Below are 26610 nucleotides of genomic sequence, written 5' to 3'. Positions count from 1 at the left end.
CCCCCCCCCCCCCCCCGGCCGGTGTCTGCCTCTTCCTTGTGCATGAGGGTCCTCCTCATAAAAACACAGGGCTCTGTCTGAGCTGGCCAAAGCTCTGCTTGGAACCGTTTCTCCATCCCCTCCCCCAGTTCCCACTCCATCCCTCCACCCCATTCCCCACTGACAGAGCACACATTTGCTGGGTTGTCTGAATGAGCATTGTCTTTAATTTTTCATCACCCTCTCCTTAACATAGTCTGGTTCACAACTAGGTCGTAAACTCCTTGAGAGCAGGCATTTGCTTGAGGTCCCTCTTCTCTGCCCCTCCAGCACACTTGATTTCAAGCCCTTGTGTACGTGGAAACCCCAGGGCAGCTCCTTTTCACAATCAGATTCCCAGGACACCATTTCTAGAGAGTGTGATTCATCGGAGGCCTCTTAATTTCTCTACATGAAAAGTTGCGGGGCAGCAACCAGTGTTGAAAGGGAGGGGTGCTGGGTAATGTGTCTTGAAGCTGCACTGGCAGTGCAGGCACTCTGTTTACGCTGCTTGTGTATTTGGGGGTGGCTTCAGTGTGGGGTTCCCCATCAGGCAACCCAGATGATTTGGACTCCAGGTGTCAGTAGATGGTCATGTAGTCAGGATGAGGTATTTACTACAGATTTGCTAGAGAGGGGGAAGAAGAAATTAGGAAACAGTTTTCTTTGCTCTTCCCCAGCGAGAACAAACCCTGTCCACCACATAGCATTTTTTTTTTTTTTTTTTTTTTTTGAGAAGGTTTGGGAATATCCACAGCCTCTTAGTTCTTCATGCTAAGGTAAATTGAGAATCGAGTATGCCTCCTAAAATATGGAAAGTTTGACAAAACCTGCAGCAGTGAGTGAGTGGAAAGAAGTAACTTCTTAAATGTTAGAGCCCTAAAGACTGGCATCTCCACCTCCCATGAGATTAAGTTTTGTACTTACTGGTAAATTAGGTATCCTTTTCCAAGGTCGTAAGATAGCCTGTCTTCTTGCTTGGTCAACACCATTTTAATCACGTTTTAAACTTGGGGCCTCTTTTGTAAAAGACGAATTGTGAGCTTTGTAGCTATTGCAGTATTCCTGGCATTCCCTGGTTTCAGCAGTTGATGGAATCAACTTAATGCATATTTTCCAAGCTATTTGAGGTCATGGGATGGCTGCCCACGCCCTGAGTTTTCTCTGAAGAAGGCACAGCAGCCTGGTGTTGTCCTTTGGCTCAAAAATCAGATGTCCGGTAATAATTAGGCTCTTCTTGTAACAAAGACCTGTCAGTCAGCTTGGCAAGGAAATGGTAGGTTCTCTTAAGTTAGCCCATTGCCTTGTGACCAGGGCAGATGGAAGATGATTACTGAGATCCTTCAAGTTGGCTTTTGTTACTGCTGTTATTTTTATGTTTTCTTCTCATGGAGAGGGCCTGATTTAAATTGATGCCGTTACTCACTTGATTAAATCTTTCATACTGATAGCATTTCAGTAACTCCTGCAGCCTGGGAAGACAAAGAGAAGGTAGAAGGCACAGTATCTACGTTCATATGCTTTATATCTTGATGTGTTTGGTGGCTGTCTCATTTCCAAATGCTGTTGGTCACTCTTTGATGATCATGCACCTTTTTTGCCTTCCTGTAGGATGTAAAGAACAGAAGAAACCCTCGCCTGGTTCCCTATGCCCTTCTAGATGACCGAACTAAGAAATCCAACAAGGACAGCCTCCGTGAGGCCGTGCGCACACTGCTGGGGTATGGCTACAACCTGGAGGCGCCCGATCAAGATCATGGTATTTTCATTTCGCTTTCTTCTCCTCTTGTTGCAAAATCACATAGTAAGTTCTTTAAAGCCAAATGCATGAATAAAAAGGGGGAGTGCAAGATAGACTCCTTCAGTCGAAGTATGTAATTTAGGCCAGGAGTTTAGAGCATTTTTTGTCCTGAAGGACACTTGGAGGATTAGCTCATCTTTCAGCAGGGTGGCTCGGGACCGCACTGATTCCGCAGGGGGAAGAAGTGGGTTTACCTTCCCGAAGAGTCTGAGGGAGCAGTTAACTCCATGATGCTGATACTGCCCCTCACTCCCACCTACCCCACCAGCTCTGCTTCAGAAGAGCTAGTTTAAGTTGTTTATGGGAGTAAACCTATAGTGGGAGCTAGTGTTTTCTAAACCTTCATTGTTTAGACTCTTACATATAGGCCATAGTAATTAATTAGTGCAATATTTTGCTTTAAGGAAAACACTCTAGAATAGGCACTCAATAAATATGTGTTGAATAAATGGATTTTTAAAGGGTCTGTGAAGAACGTATTTCCTTTGAATAATACCTTTTAAGAATATGGTTTAAGATGGTTAACTCCTTAATCCTTTGCTCCTGTACTTTGAGTTGGTGTTAATATCCATATTTTAAAGTTGCCAAAAATGACATGAGCTCTGCGTGTTTCATTGTAGTGCCTGTATTTTTTGATAGAAAGTTTTAAAAATCTATGTCAAATATTCTCTAATGACTGATATTTTCAGTGTAGTATCTGTGTATAGGAATTCAATCTTAAATAGTAATGATAGGTAATATTTATATAGTGCTTATCATGTGTAACAGGTGTTTAGAAGACCTTTGCAATTATTGTTTAATCCTCACGGTAACTCTATGAGGATGGTCTGTGTACTATGCTCATTTTACAGATAAGGAAACAAATTCAGATACTTCCGTGTCTTCCCATTTACTAAATAGTAGAGGCAGGATCCCAGCCCCAGATTTCAGTCCTTTGAGTTGAGTCAGTATGTAGTTAGCATCTGGACAGTTCACTGTAGTTACTGAATCCTTATATTTGCTACAAATAAAATTAGATACCTATTTAATAACAATAATGTTCATAATCATAATGTAACTTCTTACAATGTAATGTATCTTGAAGTCAGCTTTACAGCAACAAATACTTGGTAGATCTTATTATGAAGCAGATACTACTAGATACGCAAGACACAGAAAATATCCCTGCCTTAAAGGGTGTGCAGTCCACACAGCCCCTGGGATGGATAAACAATAAAACCCTGCCAAGTCAAGACACAACAATTAGGAAGAGTTCTACAGCTCTCTGGCACAGAATAAGCCCTCAACGCTAATGGTTCTTTTAAAAATATTTTTAAAATGAGGTATAATATTTATATAATAGAATGCACAGATCTTCAGTTCAATTTGGTAAATTTTGACAGTTGTATACATGAGAGAAACCACCACCCAAATGAACATGGAGACCATTTTCTTCATCACAGAAAGTTCCCTCTGCCCCCGAAAAGTAACCACTTTCTAAATTCTATAATCACAGATTAATTTTGCCTCTTCTTATACTCTGCATAAATGTAATCACTATATATTTTTTAGAAATCTTTATTGGAGTATAATTGCTTTACAATGTTGTGTTAGTTTCTCCTGTACAAGAAAGTGAATCAGCTATATGTATACATATATCCACTCCTTCTAGAGCCTCCCTCCCACCCTCCCTATCCCACCCCTCTAGGTGGTCACAAAGCACCGAGCTGATCTCCCTGTGCTATGCGGCTGCTTCCCACTAGCTATCTATTTTACATTTGGTAGTGTATATATGTCAATGCCACTCTCTCACTTCATCTCAGCTTCCCCTTCCCGCCCCCCCGCACCATGTCCACAAGTGTGTTTTCTACGTCTGAGTCTTTGTTCCTGCCCTGCCACTTGGTTCATCAGTACCATTTTTCTAGATTCCATATATATGCATTAATATACGGTATTTGTTTTTCTCTTTCTGACTGACTTCACTCTGTAGGACAGACTCTAGGTTCACCCACATCACTACAAATGACTCAATTTCATTCCTTTTTATGGCTGAGTAATATTCCATTGTATATATATGTACCACATCTTCTTTATCCATTCGTCTGTCGATGGGCATTTGGGTTGCTTCTGTGTCCTGGCTATTGTAAATAGTGCTGCAGTGAACATTGGGGTACATGTATCTTTTTGAATTATGATTTTCTCAGGATATATGCCCAGTAGTGGGATTGCTGGGTCATATGGTAGTTCCGTTGTTAGTTTTCTAAGGAACCTCCATACTGTTCTCCATAGTGGCTGTATCAGTTTACATTCCCACCAACAGTAATCACTATATTTTTTATCTAACTTCTGTTGCTCAACATACTGTTTTTGTGTGTTATTTTATTTTATGTATTTATTGATTTTGGCTGTGTTGGGTCTTAGTTGCGGCACGTGCGATCTTTCTTTGCAGCGTGGGCTTTTCATTGCGGCGCACAGTCTTCTCCCTGGTTGCGGTGCGCAGGCATCTCTCTCGTTGTGGCATGTGGGTTTTTCTCTCTCTAGTTGTGGTGGGTGGGCTCCAGAGCACATGGGCTCTGTAGTTTGCAGCATGCAGCCTCTCTAGTTGAGGCGTGTGGGCTCAGTGGTTGTGGCACGTGGGCTTAGTTGCCCCGAGGCATGTGGGATCTTAGTTCCCCAACCAGGGATCAAACCTGCGTCCCCTGCATTGGAAGGTGGATTCTTTATGACTGGAACACCAGGAAAGTCCTCCAGTACACTGTTTTTGTGATCACCCATGTTTTTACAAGTATCACAAAATTAATTGCTGAGTAGCATTCTATTTGAATAATAAACCACAATTTTTTTAATCCATTCTCCTGTTGATATAGATTTGGGTTGTTTCTAGTTTTTGACTGTTATGAATAAGACTGCTATGAACATTTGTAGACAAGTCTTTGTGTGGATTCATACTTTCACTTCTTTTAGGGTAAATAGAAGTGAAATTGCTGGGTCATAGGACAAACGTACATTTCATTTTACAAGAAACTTCCAAACAGTTCTGCAAATATGCTCCCATGACCAATATGTGAAGGTATAGTTGCTCCCACATCCTGGCCAAGAATTGGTAGTGAATCTTTCCGATTTTAGCCCTTACAGTAGGTGTGAAATGGTATCTTATTGTAGTTTTAATTTGCATTTTCCTTAAGAATAATAATGTTGGAATCTTTTCTTATACTCGTTAGCCATCGGTATATCTTTTTTTATGAAGTGTTTGTTCACATCTTTTATCCATAAAAAACCTGGGTTTTGTCTTCTTTTTGTTAAACTGTGAAAAATGTATATATTTATATATATAAACATATATGTATGTTTTTCTGGGTATAAGAACTATGTCAGATATTGGAAATATTTCCTCCCAGTTTGTGGATTGCTTTTTCATTATTTAAATGAGATCTTCCATGGAGCAGACGTTGTTAATTTTGAAGACTTGTAAATCTTTTAAAGAGTTAATTGATCTTTTTTTTTTTTGGTTAAACTTTCAGACATTTGTTTATCTCCCCGCATCATCAATTGTGGATTATTATTAGTAAACTATCATAATTATGAGTGACTGTGTCTAATATCTCCTTAGTGATTGTGGCATTCTATGGAGAACTTCAATCATTAGTCATAGTGACTCCTAGTTTCACAAAGCCACAATCTCTTTTTGTAATTACCTATTAAATGTACTCTTTAATGAACAATTGGATATATCAGGCATACAAATGTTTATTAATAATGCCTTAGGATAGTATAGCATTTTCCAGTGTTTTTGCATGCTTTTATTTTTTTAAATTATTTTTTATTAATTTATTTATTTGTTTTTATTTTTGGCTGTGTTGGGTCTTCGTTGCTGCGTGAGGGCTTTCTCTGGTTGCGGCGAGTGGGGGCTACTCTTTGTTGTGGTGCGCAGGCTTCTCATTGTCGTGGCTTCTCTTGGTGTGGAGCACAGGTTCTAGGTGTGCAGGCTTCAGTAGTTGTGGCACGTGGGCTCAGTAGTTGTGGCTCACGGGCTCTAGAGTGCAGCCTCAGTAGTTGTGGCACACTGGCTTAGTGGCTCTGTGGCATGTGGGATCTTCCCCGGCCAGGGATTGAACCAGTGTCCCCTGCATTGGCAGGCAGATTCTTAACCACTGTGCCACTAGAGAAGCCCTGCATACTTTAAAAATATTTGATTAAACTACTCTATTAGGTATATACCTAATATAAGTACAATAAATACCTAACAAGGGTACAGTCGTCATAGAAGTTTTTGAGCTTCTTTCTAACTTTGTGTCTCCCTAGAGAGTATTAGATAAGAGAGATGACAGTCTATATCTTTTCTGTTGAAAGATGTTATAATGATAATAATAAAAGGTTTGGGGGAAAATCAACCATGCTTTTAAAGTCTGACATATCAACCATTTGATATCCCCCAATTTTATTTTCATTCCTTCCCACATGAATATTTATATTTTGGGTGTCTAGAGTCTTACCTACATTTATAGGTCTTTCCTCCACCATTGCTTTTCTGATACTCATTGAAAATTTCATAGAAGGAGTGCTGCCCAAGTCAGGCTGACTCAGTTCTAAAGCTATAGATGACAGGCAGTGAATTGAGGAGAAAACAGGAAAGAAACAAGCCCACTGTATAGCTCAGAGAAATGATTAATCATGGCTCTAACAATAACCTTAAGTCTTCAAGGAAATAGTTAATTGTGGTCAGTATTCAAGGAGGAGAATGCATTTAGCCCTGTACAGAGAAATAAGCAGTGTATGCCAGAGAAAAATAATGATGATGATATTTAAAAACATTATCAATTGTGGGCATAAACTGTGTCAGATCTGATATATTCACTTTTAGTGAGAGCCGCATTCAGGAGGATACTGGATAAGATGTTATTCTGATGACATACAGTGTTTTATATTATTTACAACCATAATAAAATTTCATCTTCTTAACACCTCTGTGAGGCAGTGTATTACTACCTTATGGTTACCTACTTTCTTGTGACTTATATGAATTTCAAGAAGGAAGAAAAGGAGCCTATATTTACTAAATCCATCTTTGGGTTTCATGTTACTTCCATATTTCAAATCATCCTCATTTTCATTTGATTTTAATACATAGTTATTGAACATCTCCCGTGCTTAGTTCTGGGGATTCAACAATGAATAAGACAGTTTTGCCCACAGGTAGCTTTCAGGATAGGCAGAGAAAGTAGATTAAATTGTCAATGCTTTCATACAGCGTAAACATTAATGCCCAAGTGTCACAGCAGAGAGGATTTAACTGATCTTGGTGGTGTCAGAGAAATCTTCATAAAGGAGGTGTATTAGTTATCTACTGCTGTGTAACAAATACCCCCTCCCTAAATTTTAATGGCTTAAACCAACAAATATTTGTTATCTGAAAGTTTCTGTGGTTAGGGATTTGAGTGGATTAGTTAGGTCATTCTGCACCATGGCCTCTCTTGAGGTTGCTATCAAGTCAGCCAGGGCTGCAGTCATCTGAAGACTTCAGTGGGGCTGGAGGATTTGCTTCTAAGACAGTTCACTTGCATAGTTGTTGGTTAAAGGGCTCAGTTTGTCTCTGGATATTGGCAAGAGACCTAAGTTCCCTGTCATGTAGACCTCCTCAGAGAGATGCTTCGATGCCTTCATATGGCAGCTGGCTTCCCCCAGAGTTAGTAATCTAAGAGATAGTGCGAGGAGGAAGCCTCAATCCCTGTTACAGTTACTTCTGCCATATTCTGTTTGTTGGAAGTGAGTCACTAAATGCATTGCACCCTTAAGCCCACACTTTTTGAAGGGAAGTGTGACAAAATATTCGGAGACATGTTTTAAAACCATCAAAGCTAGGGTGAAATTTAGAGGCATGAGTAGGAATCAGTGAGGTTCATGTGTTCCAGACAGAGAGGATGGTTTGTGTAAGGGCTTGGAGTGACAAGGGAGGGTTGCACGTGGGAGTCAGATAGCTTTAACGTGGCCGAATATAGAGTGAAGTTTGAGAAGCAGGGGAAGATGAAGGAGAGAAGACAGAGACTGAAACGAGGGTTTTCTGATTAAAAGAATTACTCCAGTGGCTCTTTGGAGAATGCACTGAAGGTGAACAAAATTAGAGGTGAGGAGAGCAGTTTGGCGGCTCTAAAAGAAGTATAGATGAGGAGTGTTGAAGGCCTGATCTTAGCCAATACTATGAATAGAGAGAATTCACAGGACAGAATTGTTTGGCATTTAGAAATAGAATCAGTGGAAGGATGAAGGAGTGTCTGGGATGGCTTCTGGGTTAGTAGCTGGTGAGTACCTTCACATTCACTGGGAGCACAGGAATTGGAGCAGATAGAGATGGGAAATTGGGGAGATTCTGAGTTTGATTTTAAATATGTTGAGTTTGAGATGCATGTGAGACAACTAGACAGAGCAACCAAGGCTCAATACATATGTATATATGTATACACACACACACACACACACACACACACACACACATATGAAGCTGAGACTATTGCTAGAGAGAAAAAGAGGGTTAAAATTTTCATTTTTTTAAATAGGAGAAATTTGGACATTTTTAAATGCTAAGGAAAAGAATCAGAGGAAAGGAGAGTTGAAAGGAAAGGAGAGGAACTTGATGAAGTATGATCTGAGGATGGTTGGGGGTGGGGGAATGAAATTCACAACATGGGTAAAGGGTTTGGCCTCGTACAAAAGGGAGACCTAGCATTTTTGTCTAATAAGTCCAGTATCTGGGCTTCCTCAGTGACAATTTCTATTGACTTTTTTCCCCTGTGTATAAGATGTACTTTCTTGTCTCTATGCTTGTCTCACTATTTTTGTTGAAAACTGGACATTTTAAGTAGTATAATATGTCAACTCTGGAATCTCCCTTCAGGGTTTGTTATTGTGCTTGTTGTAATTGTCGTTACTTATTTGTTTAATGAATTTTCTTAGCTAGTCTGTAGAGTATGTTCTGTTTGTCACGTGTGGCTGCTGAAATCTCTATTTCCATAAATGGGACCTGTAAATCTCCCAGCTTTTGTCAAGGAAGGGACTGTGTGTGCATGTTGGGAGATGCCTTGAACATACAGCCAGCCAGTCCCCACCTTAGCCTTCACTTATGGCTTTTGCAGAACCTCAGGGTCTTCCAGACGTGAGAACTTAGGGCATTCTCAGGTCTTTTCCTGAACCCAGAACCCTGGGCATGAGCATGGCTTACTAGATCACCAGGATTATGTTGAAACTTTTCACAGCCTATTGTGGATATCTCATTCCCCAGCTTTTCTTTTCAAATATTTTGGACAGCTTGTTGTTTGCCTCAGCTGTTATTGCCACCTCAAACAGCTGCAGTGTTAAAAAATGGCCTCTGGGGGCTTCCCTGGTGGCGCAGTGGTTGAGAGTCCGCCTGCCGATGCAGGGGAGACGGGTTCGTGCCCCGGTCCGGGAGGATCCCACATGCCATGGAGTGGCTGGGCCTGTGAGCCATGGCCGCTGAGCCTGCGCGTCCAGAGACTGTGCTCCGCAATGGGAGAGGCCACAGCAGTGAGAGGCCCGCGTACCGCACAGAAATAAAAAAAGAGGCCTCTGATTTTCAACAAATGACCCTGGGGAAAAGATTGTTTGCATTGAGCAAACTCTAAATCAGGTCAAATAAAGGTCAGTATTGCCAGTGGAACTTTCCAAGGAACTACCAGAAAGGTGAAATAATGACAGTTATCCGTGAATGGGGCTTTGAGGAGCTCCACTCTGCTCTGTCCCCTCCAGAGGCTTCTAGCTTGCTGATTTTCACTTTAATTGAAGGCCTATTGGTTTTCATTGTAGTGTGCATCTAGGAAGAAAGGAATAGCCCTAAGTCAAGTTAAAGCACCACTAAGCTTGCTGTCCTTACAAATATTGAGCCATTTTTTATTGAATAAACGCTCTGCAGATTGCTGCCAGCCTTTAATTAATTTTTAGAGCTCTGAAAAAATTGATTTTGACCATTTTTTCCATCGTTTTCATTGCTTTTACAGAGAAGAGTAGTTTTGGAGGTCCATACTCTGCTATTCCTTCTGATGTCACTCAGCAATAAAGATTAGAGAGAGATGTTTGTGGGATGGGACAGAGAGCAGGTTTCAGAGAGATAAAAAGCAGAGAAACATTAGTGGTCCCACTGAGGTTAGAGACTTTGAGTTAGTAACGGTGCCAGTCTGTTGTGTGCACGTGTTGTCCAGCAAGCTCAGCAGAGCGAGTATAGATGGTGAGCATGAGACAGTAAAATTAGACAGAGATGGGGGTTAACAGAGCAAGTGAGGAGAAGGGTAATAGGGCAGGAAGGTACTGAAAGCTGTATAGATAAGGAAGGGAAGCCACAGAGGAAATGAATGAGTTTGAAGAGTGAATGTGTTTGAATAAGGAAATGAGAAAACTGGGAGGAAAAATGGTGATCAGAGGATGGCATGGTTTCTGCATTTTAAGAATTTAAAGATAGAACCACTGATAGCTGATTTACAAGGTTCAATCTTACTGAAGTTATGTGACTAACGAACAGAGAGGCTCATGTAAAATATTCCACAGTGGAGGCTGAGGTCCTGTATTTTTTCTTTCTTTTTTGGGGCTGTGCTGCGTGGCTTGTGGGACCTTAGTTCCCAGACCAGGGATGGAACCTGGGGCCATGGCAATGAAAGCACCAAGTGCTAACCACTGGACTGCCAGGGAATTCCCTGAGATCCTGTTTTTTCGTTCCCTAGTGTGTCCTGGAATCCAAGAGCCCGCCTGCCTCTTAGTAGGGATTAAATTGATGTATCTGGAAAATACGTAAGAAAGATTCATTTTCCAATTGGAGGAATCAGTAAGGGGAAAAAATGGCATCTGAGTTAGCTGTTGAAGAGATGAAAATAGCAACAAGAAGAGGTTGGTGGGAGAAAGGACATTCCTGACAGAGGGAAAGTATATCTGATGTCATTAAATTTAGAAAGAGATGAGGGGAAATTGATTGTCTAGTTAGGCTAAATTATAGGGTATAAGTGAGGACAGAGCAGTACTAAATGGAGGTAGAATGATTAGGCTAAAACATGGAATATTTTGAAAACCCAGTTGAGAAATACGGTAAAGTTGTACAAGGAGTTCTAGCACCAGGAAGTTTTAAAGCAAAAGCTTGATTTGTGATCAGAGTTTAGAACAACAAAATAACTATGACGACAGTGGGAAGGAACAGATTGGAGGGGGAGAGCGCTTGGGCAGAGAGACCAGTTGGGAGGCTTTGGGAATATTGTGACCTTCAGGACAAGGATGGTGAAAAATGGAAATTAATAAATAGGTGTGAGATTTTATGGAGTAAAGCAAAATGGTGATCACTAAGATAAGATTTAAAACATTAATTTGCAATTGACTATACTGTTTTTGCTGACATTAAAAAAGTTAAGGGGGCTTCCCTGGTGGCGCAGTGGTTGAGAGTCCGCCTTCGGATGCAGGGGACGTGGGTTCGTGCCCTGGTCCGGGAAGATCCCACATGCCGCGGAGAGGCTGGGCCCATGAGCCATGGCCGCTGAGCCTGCGCGTCCGAAGGCTGTGCTCCGCAATGGGAGGGGCCACAACAGTGAGAGGCCCGCGTACCGCAAAAAAAAAAAAAAAAATGTTAAGGATGTAAAATTTTTGAGAAAACTGAATCTAACCTTATGTAATTGGTCAGGGCTATCATTTATTTTCTGTTAGCAGAATGACGATTTGTGTATTCCAGAATGAATATGAACTCAATGTTTGAATTATACTGTTTTTGGAGAATTGTTCTAAATAATATTTTAAAACAGTTGAAAAAGTCATTTATTTTTATTCATTACAAAGTTTTATTGAGATTTGAATTGCTTACTTAGAAATTATACCAGGTTAAAAAGATAACTGGTTAATATCAATGATTTTTTAAAATTATTATACAGATACACCTAAAGAATTCAAGATATGTATACAATTTTCAAGAAAGTAGCCTTCCTTCCTTCATAGCTTATTATCAGAAACTTGTAATTTTAATACATGCTTAGATCTTGACTGTCCTCTAGTGGTAGTTGTCTTTTAAATGTATGGTTTGGAATGCAATGTGTATAGATATTTTACATCCTATTTGAATGGTCATTGGTGTTTGCCCTCTCCATGCTAGGTTCTGTGAGGTACTAGGAGCACAGTATATTATCAGATCTTGACCTTAAAGTGGTTTGTTAAAGGCATAAATCCCGAATTTCTTCTTTGAGTAGCTTTGATAAGTGTGATAGAAATATATCTGCTAACTGTTCATTTTTTAAAAAATGTCAATTAGTGTTATATTCATTATAACAGTTAAAAAATCATTCATGTAACATACTTACATGAGCTAGAATTGTATGAGTGTAGAGTGTTTAAAATCAAGCAAAGGGGGACTTCCCTGGTGGTGCAGTGGTTAAGAATCCACCTGCCAATGCAGCGGACACAGGTTTGATCCCTGGTCCGGGAAGATCCCCTATGCCACAGAACAACTAAGCCTGTGAACCACAACTACTGAGCCCGAGTGCCACAACTACTGAAGCCCACGTGCCTAGAGCCCATGCTCTGCAACAAGAGAAGCCACTGCAATGAGAAGCCCACAACGAACAACAGGCCCCTCTCGATGCAGCTAGAGCAAACCCGCACGCAGTAGTGAAGACCCAATGCAACCAGAAATAAATAAATAAATAAAAATAAAAAATTAAATTAAATTTTTAAAAAAATCAAGCAAAGGGCGAGAATTGCATGTTTGCGGGCGAGAGTTCTATACCTTTGACAGTGGTGCTGCTGATTAGCTATTTGCCTGGGCTCCTGTGTCCAGAGATCAGGAGACTCTTTGTTCCTAGACTCAATGCAGCAGGTATTTATAGGGCACCTACTTTGTGTTTTGTTGCGGGGTATGCAACAAAAATTTGTTTCAGATTGCCTGTGTAATCTGTTTTTAAACGACTGTGGATCCAGATTTCCATTTAGTTATTAGTATTTTATCCAGAAACAGAATGCTGAACTGTTGCTTCTTTAAACTATGGTTGCAAGCTACCCTAAACTAATGTAAGAAATATAGAATATAAACTATGAGCCACATGGACATTTGGAGGAAGATCCATGGAGCTTACAAGTCCTTGGCATGAGGATATCTATGAATAGCATGTTAATTTCAAGTTCAGTTGAATGCCATCAATGAGTGTAAGAATAGTGTAGCAGTTATGACCCAGCAATTCCACCCCTGGGTGTATATCTTAAACAAAAACACTAATATGAAAAGATGCAAGTACCCCAATGTTCATAACGGCATTATTTACAATAGCCAAGATATGGAAGCAACCTAAGTGTCCATCAACAAATGAATGGATATAGAAGATGTGTATATATACACAATGGAGAACTACTCAGCCGTTATAAAGAAGGAAATTTTGTTGTTTGCACAAACATGGATGGACTTGGAGGGTATTATGCTAAGTGAAATAAGTCAGAGAAAGACAGATACTGTATGATATCACTAATATGTGGAATCTAAAAATACAGCAAACTAGTGAATATAACAAATAAAAAAGAAACAGTCTCATAGATACAGAGAACAAATGAGAGGTTAACAGTGTGGGGAGAAGGAAGGGGGAGGAGGTAATATACAGAGAGGGAATTAAGAGGTACAAACTATTATGTGTAAAATAAGCTACAAGGATATATTGTATAACACAAGGAATATAGCCAATATTCTATAATGACTAAAAACGAAGTATAACCTTTAAAAATTGTGAATCACTATATTGTACACATATAACATATAATATTTTACATCAACTACACTTCAATTAAAACAATAGAATAGTGCAACAGCTTAAGGTCAGGGAAAAAAATGCCAGGACTAAGAAATTCTTCATCATTACCTCTTATTGACCCAAATTTTCTATATACTACCCCTGTTTTTATTACCTCTATGAGCAGAAAAGATTAGTGGTAAATATTAATACCAAGAAAAATTTGTAGTGCGCTTTTTTTTTAAACATCTTTATTGGAGTATAATTGCTTTACACTGTTGTGTTAGTTGCTGCTGTATAACAAAGTGAATCAGCTATACGTATACATATATCCCCATATCTCCTCCCTCTTGCGTCTCCCTCCCACCCTCCCTACCCCATCGCTCTAGGTGGTCACAAAGCACGGAGCTGATCTCCTTGTGCTATGCGGCTGCTTCCCACTAGCTATCTGTTTTACGTTTGGTGGTGTATATATGTCAGTGCCACTCTCTCACTTTGTCCCAGCTTACCCTTCCTCCTCCCCATGTCCTCACGTCCATTCTCAACATATGCGTCTTTATTCCTGTTGTGCCCCTAGGTTCTTCAGAACCATATATATATTTTTAGATTCCATATATATGTGTTAGCATATGGTGTTTGTTTTTCTCTTTCTGACTGACTTCACTCTGTATGACAGTCTCTCGGTCCATCCACCTCACTACAAACAACTCAATTTTGTTTCTTTTTATGGATGAGTAATATTCCATTGTATATATGTGCCACATCTTCTATATCCATTCATCTGTTGATGGACACTTAGGTTGCTTGCATGTCCTGGCTATTGTAAATAGTGCTGCAATGAACATTGTGGTACACGACTCTTTTTGAATTATGGTTTTCTCAGAGTTGATGCCCAGTAGTGGGATTGCTCGGTCATATGGTAGTTCTAATTTCAGTTCTTTAAGGGACCTCCATACTGTTCTCCATAGTGGCTGTATCAACTTACACCACCAACTCTGCAAGAGGGTTCCCTTTTCTCCACACTCTCTCCAGCATTTATTGTTTGTGGATATTTTGATGATGGCCATTCTGACTGGTATGTGGTGATACCTCATTGTAGTTTTGATTTACATTGCTCTAATGATTAGTGATGCTGAGGATCTTTTCATGTGTTTGTTGGCAATCCGTATATCTTCTTTGAAAAAGTATCTATTTAGGTCTTCTGCCGACTTTTGAATTGGGTTATTTGTTTTCTTGATATTGAGCTGCATGAGCTGCTTGTTATTTTGGAAATTAATCCTTTGTCTGCTGATTCGTTTGCAAATATTTTCTCCCATTCTGAGGATTGTCTTTTCATCTTGCTTATGGTTTCCTTTGATGTGAAAAAGTTTTAAAGTTTCATTAGGTCCCATTTGTTTATTTTTGTTTTTATTTCCATTTCTCTAGGAGGTGGGTCAAAAAGGATCTTGCTGTGATTTACGTCATAGCGTTCTGCCTATATTTTCCTCTAAGAGTTTTTATAGTGTCTGGCCTTACGTTTAGGTCTTTAATCCATTTTGAGTTTGTGTATGGTGTTAGGGAGTATTCTAATTTCATTCTTTTTTTTTTTTTTTTTTTTTTTTTTTTTGCGGTACACGGGCCTCTCACTGTTGTGGCCCCTCCCGTTGCGGAGCACAGGCTCCGGACGCACAGGCTCAGCGGCCATGGCTCACGGGCCCAGCCGCTCCGCGGCATGTGGGATCTTCCCAGACCAGGGCACGAACCTGTGTCCCCTGCATCGGCAGGTGGACTCTCAACCACTGCGCCACCAGGGAAGCCCTTTATTTAATTTTTGATAGTTTGATTAATTTGTGTCTTGGCGTGGTTCTCCTTGGATTTATCCCACATGGGACTCTCTGTGCTTCCTGGACTTGATTGACTATTTCCTTTTCCATATTAGGGAATTTTTCAGCTATAATCTATTCAGATATTTTCTCAGTCCCTTTCTTTTTCTCTTCTTCTGGGACCCCTATAATTTGAATGTTGGTGCATTTAATGTTGTTCCAGAGGTCTCTGAGACTGTCCTCAGTTCTTTTCATTCTTTGTTCTTTATTGTGCTTTGCAGTAGTTATTTCCAGTATTTTGTCTTCCAGGTCACTTATATGTTCTTCTGACTCAGTTATTCTGCTATTGATTTCTTCTACAGAATTTTTTTAACATCTTTATTGGAGTATAATTGCTTTACAATGGTGTGTTAGTTAAAGCTTTGTAACAAAGTGAATCAGTTATACATATACGTATGTTCCCAAATCTCTTCCCTCTTGCGTCTCCCTCCCTCCCACCCTCCCTATCCCACCCCTCTAGGTGGTCACGGAGCACTGAGCTGATCTCCCTGTGCTATGCGGCTGCTTCCCACTAGCTATCTATTTTACGTTTGGTAGTGTATATGTGTCCATGCCACTCTCTCACTTTGTCACAGTTTACCGTTCCCCCTCCCCATATCCTCAAGTCCATTCTCTAGTATATCTGTGTCTTTGTTCCCGTCTTACCCTGGAGAATTTTTAATTTCATTTTTATGTTGTTCATCATTGTTTTTGTGCTCCTTAGTTCTTTTGGTCCTTGTTAAATGTTCCTTGTATTTTCTCCATTCTATTTCCAAGATTTTGGATCATCTTTACTATCATTACTCTGAATTCTTTTTCAGGTAGACTGCCTATTTCCTCTTCATTTGTTGGGTCTGGTGGCTTTTTACCTTGCTCCTTCATCTGCTGCATATTTCTCTGTCTTCTCATTTTGCTTAACTTACTGTGTTTGGGGTCTCCTTTTCACAGGCTGCAGGTTCGTAGTTCCCGTTGTTTTTGGTGTCTGCCCCCAGTGAGTGAAGTTGGTTCAGTGTCTTATGTAGGCTTTCTGGTTGAGGGGACTGGTGCCTGAGTTCTGATGGGTCGGGCTGGATCTTGTCTTTCTATTGGGCAGGGTGGTATCCGGTGGCGTGTTTTGGGGTGTCTGTGAACTTAGTATGATTCTAGGCAGCCTCTCTGCTAATGGGTGGGGTTGTGTTCCTGTCTTGCTGTTGTTTGGCATGGGGCGTCCAGCAGTGGTGCTTGCTGGCCGTTGGGTGGATCTGGATCGTCGCGTTGAGACAGAGATCTCTGGGGGATCTGTCGCTGATTAATATTACATGAAGCCAGGAGGTCTCTGGTGGTCCAGTGTCCTGAACTCGGCTCTCCCACCTAGAGGCTCAGGCCTGACACCCAGCCAGAACACCAAGACCCTGTCAGCCACATGGCTCAGAAGTAAAGGGAGAAAAATAAGAAAGAAAGAAAAAATCAAATAAAAAAGTTATTAAAATAAAAATTTAAAAATATTATTAAAATAAAACAAGTAATAAAAAAATAAGAAGAGAGCAACTAAACCAATACCAATTTAGTTTGAAACGCTCAGTATCTGAGTCACATTTATGCAAACAGTTGCTTGTAGGAATGCTCAAAGAAAGTGTAATTTTGGAGATAACTTATACTTCACTCCAACTCGCAACAGTTCCATGTTATCTCTCCAGCAGCAACATTTTCTCTTGGGAAAATGACTCTCTTGGTAACTTTGTGTCTTTTCTAGTTTATGGCATTTTTCCACTGTGGAAAATCAGAACTCTTACTATTTTTATACCTTTAGATTGTTCTTTTCTAAAAACGTGCTGCTTAGAAGTTAACCCTTTGGCTTTAGGTAGAACTTCCAAATCTGGACAGGTGGCTGGGGGAGTTGCTCTCTCCTCTGTCATCACTTTATCTTCCTGCTCCAATTTGGAGATCAGACTGATCAGATTATCAATTTGATTTCCTGGTCACATAGAAAACCACAGATCACTGAGGACAGATAGAACTTGAGGCTGTTTTCAAAACAAACTTGAGCTCCAGTGATGCTTTTCTTGTCGAGTTCTGCCTGCCATGCGGGCTTTCGCCAGGACACCCTGATGAGAGTGGACCAGCTGCCCTGGGCGAGACTCCAGGCTCTGTAGTGAGCTTTTAAAGAAATTAAATAAATAGTGGTTATATTTTTATACCACATTTTCCAGTGTATTTGATTTAAGCTAATGTTAACATTTATTTGCATTTCTTGAGCACACTGTGCATTTTGTGGAGTCCAGTGTCCTGGAAACATAAAACAGGAAAAAGGACATGTTAGTTTTTCAGCAGTTTAGTTTTCTAAAAAACTGAGTGTTTCATACTGAGGAAATTGGGATTGAATTTGTTAGTACATACTAGAATGTAAGTATGACTGTATTTGCACATGTCGACATCACTAAAAATAAGGATAATATGTGAGAGCGTTTTATTTTCCTGAAAAGGAATCTCCCAATGTTTGTGTAGTTCATAGCTCATTTTCTGTACCTCTTAGATTAGTTTAGGGAAGATTACAACCATGATTTAAAGAAGCAGTGGATCCATGTGCTGTTTCTTGAGAAAATACTGACTCTGGAAATGTGGCTTTTCCTATTTTTTTTTTTTTTTAGTATTATGGCATTTAGAACTATCTCCTTAATAGTTAATTTTCTTGTCCTCAAAAAAGTAGTTTACTATTCTACCTTTCAAAAATCATTCGGGTATTAAGTAACAGATGTGAGAATATTTTACCCTTCATCATGGAGATGTTTCTCTCATTCAGGCCCCTTTCCACTCCCACCTTGGATGTATCGAAAGCAAACTTTCTTCAGAGAATTTTGTACATGCTGTCTGCTGCATAGAGTAGTATAAATGTCTCATTTTTAAACTGTATTAATGCATTAATTTTTTCAGTAAGGTGTTTGAATGTATTGTATGATATGCGTGTGTGACATTTGAGGCTGTCACTGCTGGACACAGGAGATTTGCTTGGAGCAGACTAAGTCGTTAGATGTGAGCATGTGTGTATATGTGGGGAAAGGTGAAAAAACAAAATGTTGCTTATTCAGAAATTTAACCCAGTTTTTGAAAGGTTTATCAGCAGATGCAGTTCATCTACATGCCGTAAAATCACCATAAACTCATCAAAAAGTAATAATTGATCGTTTCATTAAATCAGCTCCTATTATGTGCTGGGACCTCTCAGTCCATTTTTCTTTTCTTCAATCTAAGCTTAAATTGTTAAAGATGATCTGCGTGTTTATCGTCAACCTTTAGAGCTTATCGTGACTATTTTTATTTATTTGGTCACCTCAGTAGTTTAGCTTTTAATAAACTTTTATTATTTATCAGGTCTTCCCTAACTCCTGAGAACAGATGAGCACTAATATTTAACTGGTACCTACTAATTCTGTGTGAGCTCCTGAAGGTAGAGTGGAGAGAACACAGGTTGTAGCGTTCGGCAGCTCCCGAATTCTGCCATTTGTGAGTTGTGTGACTTCATTAAGTCACTTAAATTTGCTTCTCTGTATCTAACCCCAAACTTCATGGAGCTGACCATATCCTTTGATATCAGTTCAGTGGACCCTTGTCCCCATGCGCTGTGATTTCCCAGGAGGTGACGTTCTCCAAGTCATTCTAGCTCCAGGTCCCCTGGTCTGAGGTTTTGTACCACTGGCACACTCCATCTCTGGTGCACCTCACGTCCTACAGATATTTTTTCCCCATCTCACCACACGGATCCTGAGGTTGGACTTGACCCTTTTATTTTTTCCTCAAGTCACTTAAACACAGCATTTGTGTGTATAGTGCATTACAGTGAAGAGGTGGGCTAGCAGAAGACTTATGCCCCTAGCCATTCTGTCTGGGAAACTTATCAACGGTTCCCATTCTCTGCTAATGTATAGCTCTCTCTTGTTGTTTTCTTTCTCTCCTCCTCACTTCCTGGGTGCTTCCTCTCTCTTCTCTCCTACCCATAAATGTCTATTTATTTCCTATGCAGAACAGTTTAAACCTCTTTTGTCTTCTTCCCATTCTTGCCCTCAAGTTCATCTCATCTTCCACTACCAAACCACCAAGTGGCTGTTAGGCTTTTCTCTACAGGAAAAAAAAAAAATTTTTTTTTTTTACATCATCTGCCCTACAGCATTAGTGAAAGTTAACAACCAGCATCTCCCAAGGAAGGCCATGTACTTTCCACTTCACCCAGCTGGTTCCATCTGATATGAAAACACTTTGTAACATATGAACCAAGATAAGAATGGAAGGTATCTTTAGCATCATCCCTGTAGGTTACGTGATATCTGCCCTTCTCTTTGAATTCCCCATGCAACGATCACCAGAATCCCTTTCCATTCACAGCTGCCAGAGCTGAAGTGTGCAGCGGCACAGGAGAAAGGTTCCGAATCTTCCGCGCTGAGAAAACTTATGCTGTGAAGGCAGGAAGGTGGTATTTTGAATTTGAGGCTGTCACTGCTGGAGACATGAGAGTTGGCTGGAGCAGGCCAGGCTGTCAACCCGATCAGGAGCTTGGCTCGGATGAATGTGCCTTTGCTTTCGATGGCTTCAAGGTGAGTGTGCTTTGCTGGGCACCGGACACTGGAGTTTGTAGGCTCCTGGTTTTGTAGGCTGCTGTGCACCAGGCATCCACACGCTGTGGGCTCCCACGCTGCCTGGCTTGATTTCCTCTGGTATTCCTTTTGGTGGTACAGTAATATTAGTACTTTCCTTAGCTCAACCTTGAGAAAATAGTTCCTAGGAAAACTTTTGTCCTTGTAGTCTCAAAACGTTTTCCCTCACCCTGTGGATAGTCAAGATTATTCAAAATTCAAGAAGTAAAATATTGATTCTCTATCATATCAAAAAGGTGAATCATCCTTGTCTATCAAAAATGTTTAAAATCCATATGCTAATTTAAAATATATTCATTTTGACAGAGGAATTCCATAGAAGGAATTTATCCTCAAGCAATAATTAATGATAGGTATAAACATTTAATAGACATAAGAATGCTGTTTGTTGTTTGCAATCACCAAGAGTTTTCATTTTCAACATTATTGGTAATTTTTATGTTTTAAGTTCGGTGGAAGCTGGTCAGTTGCTTTTTTGTTTTAAATTTGGCCAGGCCTTGTGGCTTGTGGGATCCTAGTTCCCCAACCAGGGATTGAACTGAGCCCACAGCAGTGAAAGTGCAGAGTCCAAACCACTGGACCGCCAGGGAATTCCCCTCCATTGCTTCCTTTATTGTTTATTTATACATTTTATAAGTGTTTAATGATAATTTTAGCTGCATAATGTATTTTAAAATTAAAAATACAAAATATGGAGAGATTGGTTCAAGATGGCAAAGTAGAAGGATGTGCGCTCGCTCACTCTTGCGAGAACACCGGAATCACAACTAACTGCTGAATAGTCATCGACAGGAAGACAGTGGAACTCACCAAAAAAGAGACCCCACATCCAAAGACAAAGGAGAAGCCACAGTGGGATGGTAGGAGGGGCGCAATCACATTAAAATCAAATCGCATAACTACAGGGTGGGTGACTCACAAACTGGAGAACACTTATACCACAGAAGTCCACCCACTGGAGTGAAGGTTCTGAGCCCCACATCAGGCTTCCCAACCTGGAGATCTGGAAACGGGAGGAAGAATTCCTAGAGAATCGGACTTTGAAGGCTAGCGGGACTTGATTGCAGGACTTCAGCAGGCCTGGGGGAACAGAGACTCCACTCCTGGAGGGCACACACAAAGTAGTGTTGGGACCCAGGGGAAGGAGCAGTGACCCCACAGGAGGCTGAACCAGACCTACCTGCTAGTGTTGGAGTATCTCCTGCAGAGGTGGGGGGTGGCTGTGCCTCACCATGAGGACAAGGACACTGGTGGCAGAAGTTCTGGGAAGTACTCCTTGGCATGAGCCCTCCCAGAGTCTGTCATTAGCCCCAGCAAAGAGCCAGGTAGGCTCCAGTGTTGGGTTGTCTCAGGCCAAACAACCAACAGGGAGGGAACCCAGCCACACCCATCAACAGACAAGCAGGACAAAGTTTTACTGAGCTCTGCCCACCAGAGCAACACCCAGCTCTACCCACCACCAGTCCCTCCCATCAGAAAACTTGTGCAAACATCTTAGATAGCCTCATCTACCAGAGGGCAGACAGCAGAAGCAAGAAGAGCTACACTTCTGCAGCCTGTGGAACAAAAACCACATTCACAGAAAGATAGACAAGATGAAAACGCAGTGGGCTATGTAGTAGATGAAGGAACAAGATAAAACCCCAGAAAAACAACTAAATGAAGTGGAGATAGGCAACCTTCCAGAAAAATAATTCAGAATAATGATAGTGAAGGTGATCCAGGACCTCGGAAAAAGAATGGAGGCAAAGATCGAGAAGATGCAAGAAATGTTTAACAAAGACCTAGAAGAATTAAAGAATAAACAAACAGAGATGAACAATACAATAACTGAAATGAAAAATACCCTAGAAGGAATCAGTAGCAGAAAAACTGAGGCAGAAGAACGGATAAACAACCTGGAAGACAGAATGGTGGAATTCACTGCCATGGAACAGAATAAAGAAAAAAGAATGAAAAGAAATGAAGACGGCCTAAGAGACCTTTGGGAAAACATTAAACGCAAAAACGTTTGCATTATAGGGGTCCCAGAAGGAGAAGAGACAGAGAAAAGGACCTGAGAAAATATTTGAAGAGATTATAGTCAAAAACTTCCCTAACATGGGAAAGGAAATAGCCACCCAAGTCCAGGAAGCACAGAGAGTCCCCATACAGGATAAATCCAAGGAGAAACATGCCAAGACACGTAGTAATCAAATTGACAAAAATTAAAGAAAAGAAAAATGATTGAAAGAAACAAGGGAAAAACAACAAATAACGTACAAGGGAACTCCCATAAGGTTAACAGCTGATTCCTCAGCAGAAACTGTACAAGCCAGAAGGGAGTGGCATGATATATTTAAAGTGATGGAAGGGAAAAGCCTACAACCAAGATTTCTCTACCCAGCAAGGATCTCATTCAGATTCGACGGAGAAATCAAAAACTTTACAGACAAGCAAAAGCTAAGAGAATTCAGCACCACCAAACCAGCTCTACAACAAATGCTAAAGGAACTTCTCTAAGTGGGAAACACAAGAGAAGAAAAGGACCTACAAAAACAAATCCATAACAATTAAGAAGATGGTAATAGGAACATACATATTGATAATTACCTTAAACATGAACGGATTAAGTGCTCTAACCAAAAGACACAGGCTCGCTGAATAGATACAAAAACAAGACCCATATATATGCTGTCTACAAGAGACCCACTTCAGACCTAGGGACACATACAAACTGAAAGGGAGGGTATGGAAAAAGATATTCCATGTAAATGGAAATCAAAAGAAAGCTGGAGTAGCAATACTCATATCGGATAAAAAAGACTTTAAGGTAAATAATGTTACAAGAGACAAAGAAGGACACTACATAATAATCAAGGGATCAATCCAAGAAGATATAACAATTTTAAATATGTATGCACCCAACATAGGAGCACCTCAATACATAAGGCAACTGCTAACAGCTATAAAATAGGAAATCAACAGTCACACAGTGATAGTGGGGGACTTTAACACCTCGCTTACACCAATGGGCAGATCTTCCAAACAGAAAATTAATAAGGAAACACAAGCTTTAAATGACACAATAGACCAGATAGATGTAATTGATATTTATAGGACATTCCATTCGAAAACAGAAGATTACACTTTCCTCTCTAGTGCACATGGGACATTCTCTAGGATAGATCACATCTTGGGTCACAAATCAAGCCTCAGTAAATTTAAGAAAACTGAAATCATATTAAGCATCTTTTCTGACCACAACGCTATGAATTTAGAAATGAATTACAGGGGAAGAAACGTAAAAAACACAACGTACATGGAGGCTAAATAATATGTTACTAAATATCCAAGAGGTCACTGAAGAAATTAAAGAGGAAATCAGAAAATACCTAGAGACAAATTACAGTGAAAACACAATGATCCAAAACCTGTGGGATGCAGCAAAAGCAGTTCTAAGAAAGAAGTTTATAGCAATACAAGCCCACCTCAAGAAACAAGAAAATTTTCAAATAAACAATCTAACCTTACACCTAAAGGAACTAGAGAAAGAAGGACAAACAAAACGCCAAGTTAGTAGAAGGAAAGAAATCATAAAGATCACAGCAGAAATAAATGAAATAGAAACAAAGAAAACAATAGCAAAGATCAATAAAACTAAAAGCTGGTTCTTTGAGAAGATAAACAATATTGATAAACCATTATACAGACTGATCAAGAAAAAGAGGGAGAGGACTCAAATCAATAAAATTAGAAATGAAAAAGAAGTTACAACATACACCGCAGAAATACAAAGTATCCTAAGAGACTACTACAAGCAAACTCTATGCCAATAAAATAGACAACCTGGAAGAAATGGACAAATTCTTAGAAATGTATAACCTTCCAAGACTGAACCAGGAAGAAATAGAAAATATGAAGAGACCAGTCACAAGTACTGAAGTTGAAACTGTGATTAAAAATCTTCCAAGAAACAAACAAGCTCAGAACCAGATGGCTTCACAGGCGAATTCTATCAGACATTTAGGAAAGAGCTAACACCTGTCCTTCTCAAACTCTTCCAAAAAATTGCAGAGGAAGGAATACTCCCAAACTCATTCTGTGAGGCCACCATCACCCTGATACCAAAACCAGACAAAGATACTATAGAAAAAGAAATTACAGACCAATATCACTGATGAATTCCTCAACAAAATACTAGCGAACAGAATCCAACAGCACACTAAAAGGATCATACACCTTGACCAAGTGGGATTTATCCCAGGGATGCAAGGATTCTTCAATATATGCAAATCAATTAATGTGATACACCATATTAACAAACTGAAGAATAAAACCCATATGATCATCTCAAGAGATGCAGAAAAAGCTTTTGATAAAATTCAACACCAATTCATGATAAAAACTCTCCAGAGTGTGGGCATAGAGGGAACCTACCTCAACATAATAAAGGCCATATATGACAAACCCACAGCAAACATCATTCTCAATGGTAAAAAACTGAAAGCATTTCCACTAAGATCAGGAACAAGACAAGGATGTCCAGTCTGGCCACTGTTAGTCAACATAGTTTTGCAAGTCCTAGCCACGGCAGTCAGAGAAGAAAAAGAAATTAAAGGAATACAAATTGGAAAAGAAGAAGTAAAGCTGTCACTGTTTGCAGATGACATGATATTATACATAGAGAATCCTAAAGATGCCACCAGAAATCTACTAAAGCTACTCAATGAATTTGGGAAAGTTGCAGGATACAAAATTAATGCACAGAAATCTCTTGCATTCCTATACACTAATGATGAAAAATCTGAAAGAGAAATTAAGGAAACATTACCATTTACCACTGCAACAAAAAGAATAAAATACCTAGGAGTAAACCTACCTACGGAGACAAAAACCTGTATGCCGAAAACTATACGACACTGATGAAAGAAATTAAAGATGATACCAACAGATGGAGAGATATACCATGTTCTTGGATTGGAAGAATCAATATTGTGTAAATGACTATACTACCCCAAGCAATCTACAGATTCAGTGCAATCCCTATCAAACTACCAATGGCATTTCTTACAGAACTAGAACAAAAAGTCTTAAAATTTGTATCGAGACACAAAAGACCCCAAATAGCCAAAGCAGTCTTGAGGGGAAAAAATGGAGCTGGAGGAATCAGACTCTCTGACTTCAGACTATACTACAAAGCAACAGTAATCAAGACAATATGGTACTAGCACAAAAACAGAAATATAGATCAATGGAACAGGATCGAAAGCCCAGAGATAAACCCTTGCACCTATGGTCCACTAATCTATGACCAAGGAGGCAAGGATATACAATGGAGAAAAAACAGTCTCTTCAATAAGTGGTGCTGGGAAAACCAGACAGCTACATATAAAAGAATGAAATTAGAACACTTCCTAACACCATACACAAAATAAACTCAGAATGGATTAGAGACCTAAATGTAAGACCGGACACTATAAAACTCTTAGAGGAAAGCCTAGAAGAAAAGTCTTTGACATAAATCACAGCAAGATCTTTCTTGATCCACCTCCTACAGTAATGGAAATAAAAACAAAAATAAACAAATGGGACCTAATGAAACATCAAAGCTTTTGCACAGCAAAGGAAACCATAAACAAGACGAAAAGACAACCCTCAGAATGGAGAAAATATTTGCAAACGAATCAGTGGACAAAGGATTAATTTCCAAAATATATAAACAGCTCATGCAGCTCAGTATTAAATATCAACCTAATCAAAAACTAGACAGAAGACCTAAATAGACATTTCTCCAAAGAAGACATACAGATGGCCAAGAAGCACACGAAAAGCTGCTCAGCATCACTAATTATTAGAGAAATGCAAATCAAAACTACAATGAGGTATCACCTCACACCAGTTAGAATGGGCATCATCAGAAAATGTACAAACAACAAATGCTGGAGAGGGTGTGGAGAAAAGGGAACCCTCTTGCAGTGCTGGTGGGAATGTGAATTGATACAGCCACTGTGGAGAACAGTATGGAGGTTCCTTAAAAAACTAAGAATTACCATATGATCCAGCAATCCCACTACTGGGCACATACCCAGAGAAAACCGTCATTCAGAATGACACATGCACCCCAATGTTCATTGCATCACTATTTACAATAGCCAGGTCATGGAAGCAACCTAAATGCCCATCGACAGATGAATGGATAAAGAAGATGTGGCACATATATACAATGCAATATTACTCAGCCATAGAAAGGAAGGAAATTGGGTCATTTGTAGAGACGTGGGTGGATCTAGAGACTGTGATATAGAGTGAAGTAAGTCAGAAAGAGAAAAACAAATATCATATATTACCGCATATATGTGGACCTAGAAAAATGGTACAGATGAACCCGTTTTCAGGGCAGAAATAGAGACACAGATGTAGGGAACAAACGTATGGACACCAAGGGCGGTACGTGGCGGGAGGTGGTGGTGGTGTGTTGAATTGGGAGATTGGGATTGACATATATACACTAATATGTATAAAATGGATGGCTAATAAGAACCTGTATATAAAAATAAAATAAAATTCAAAAATTATAAAAAAGAAACACATTAGTAGGAATATCAAAACAAAAACTTTAA

The 26610-nt window shown here is 39.8% G+C and overlaps 1 protein-coding gene across 1 annotated transcript in view; it reads left to right on the top strand.

Moving 5' to 3' along the window:
* Positions 1-26610, top strand: part of RYR2 (ryanodine receptor 2) — a 523123-nt gene that overhangs the window by 238967 nt on the left and 257546 nt on the right. Inside the window, exons 27-28 of the mRNA XM_007452954.1 lie at positions 1630-1777; positions 19740-19948. Coding sequence (XP_007453016.1) covers positions 1630-1777; positions 19740-19948 — 357 coding nt within the window. The remainder of the gene's footprint in view (positions 1-1629; positions 1778-19739; positions 19949-26610) is intronic.

Source organism: Lipotes vexillifer, unplaced genomic scaffold (genome assembly GCF_000442215.2).
Source record: "Lipotes vexillifer unplaced genomic scaffold, Lipotes_vexillifer_v1.1 scaffold1088, whole genome shotgun sequence".
Classification (NCBI taxonomy): domain Eukaryota; kingdom Metazoa; phylum Chordata; class Mammalia; order Artiodactyla; family Lipotidae; genus Lipotes; species Lipotes vexillifer.
This window is presented reverse-complemented; position numbering and strand designations above follow the sequence as displayed.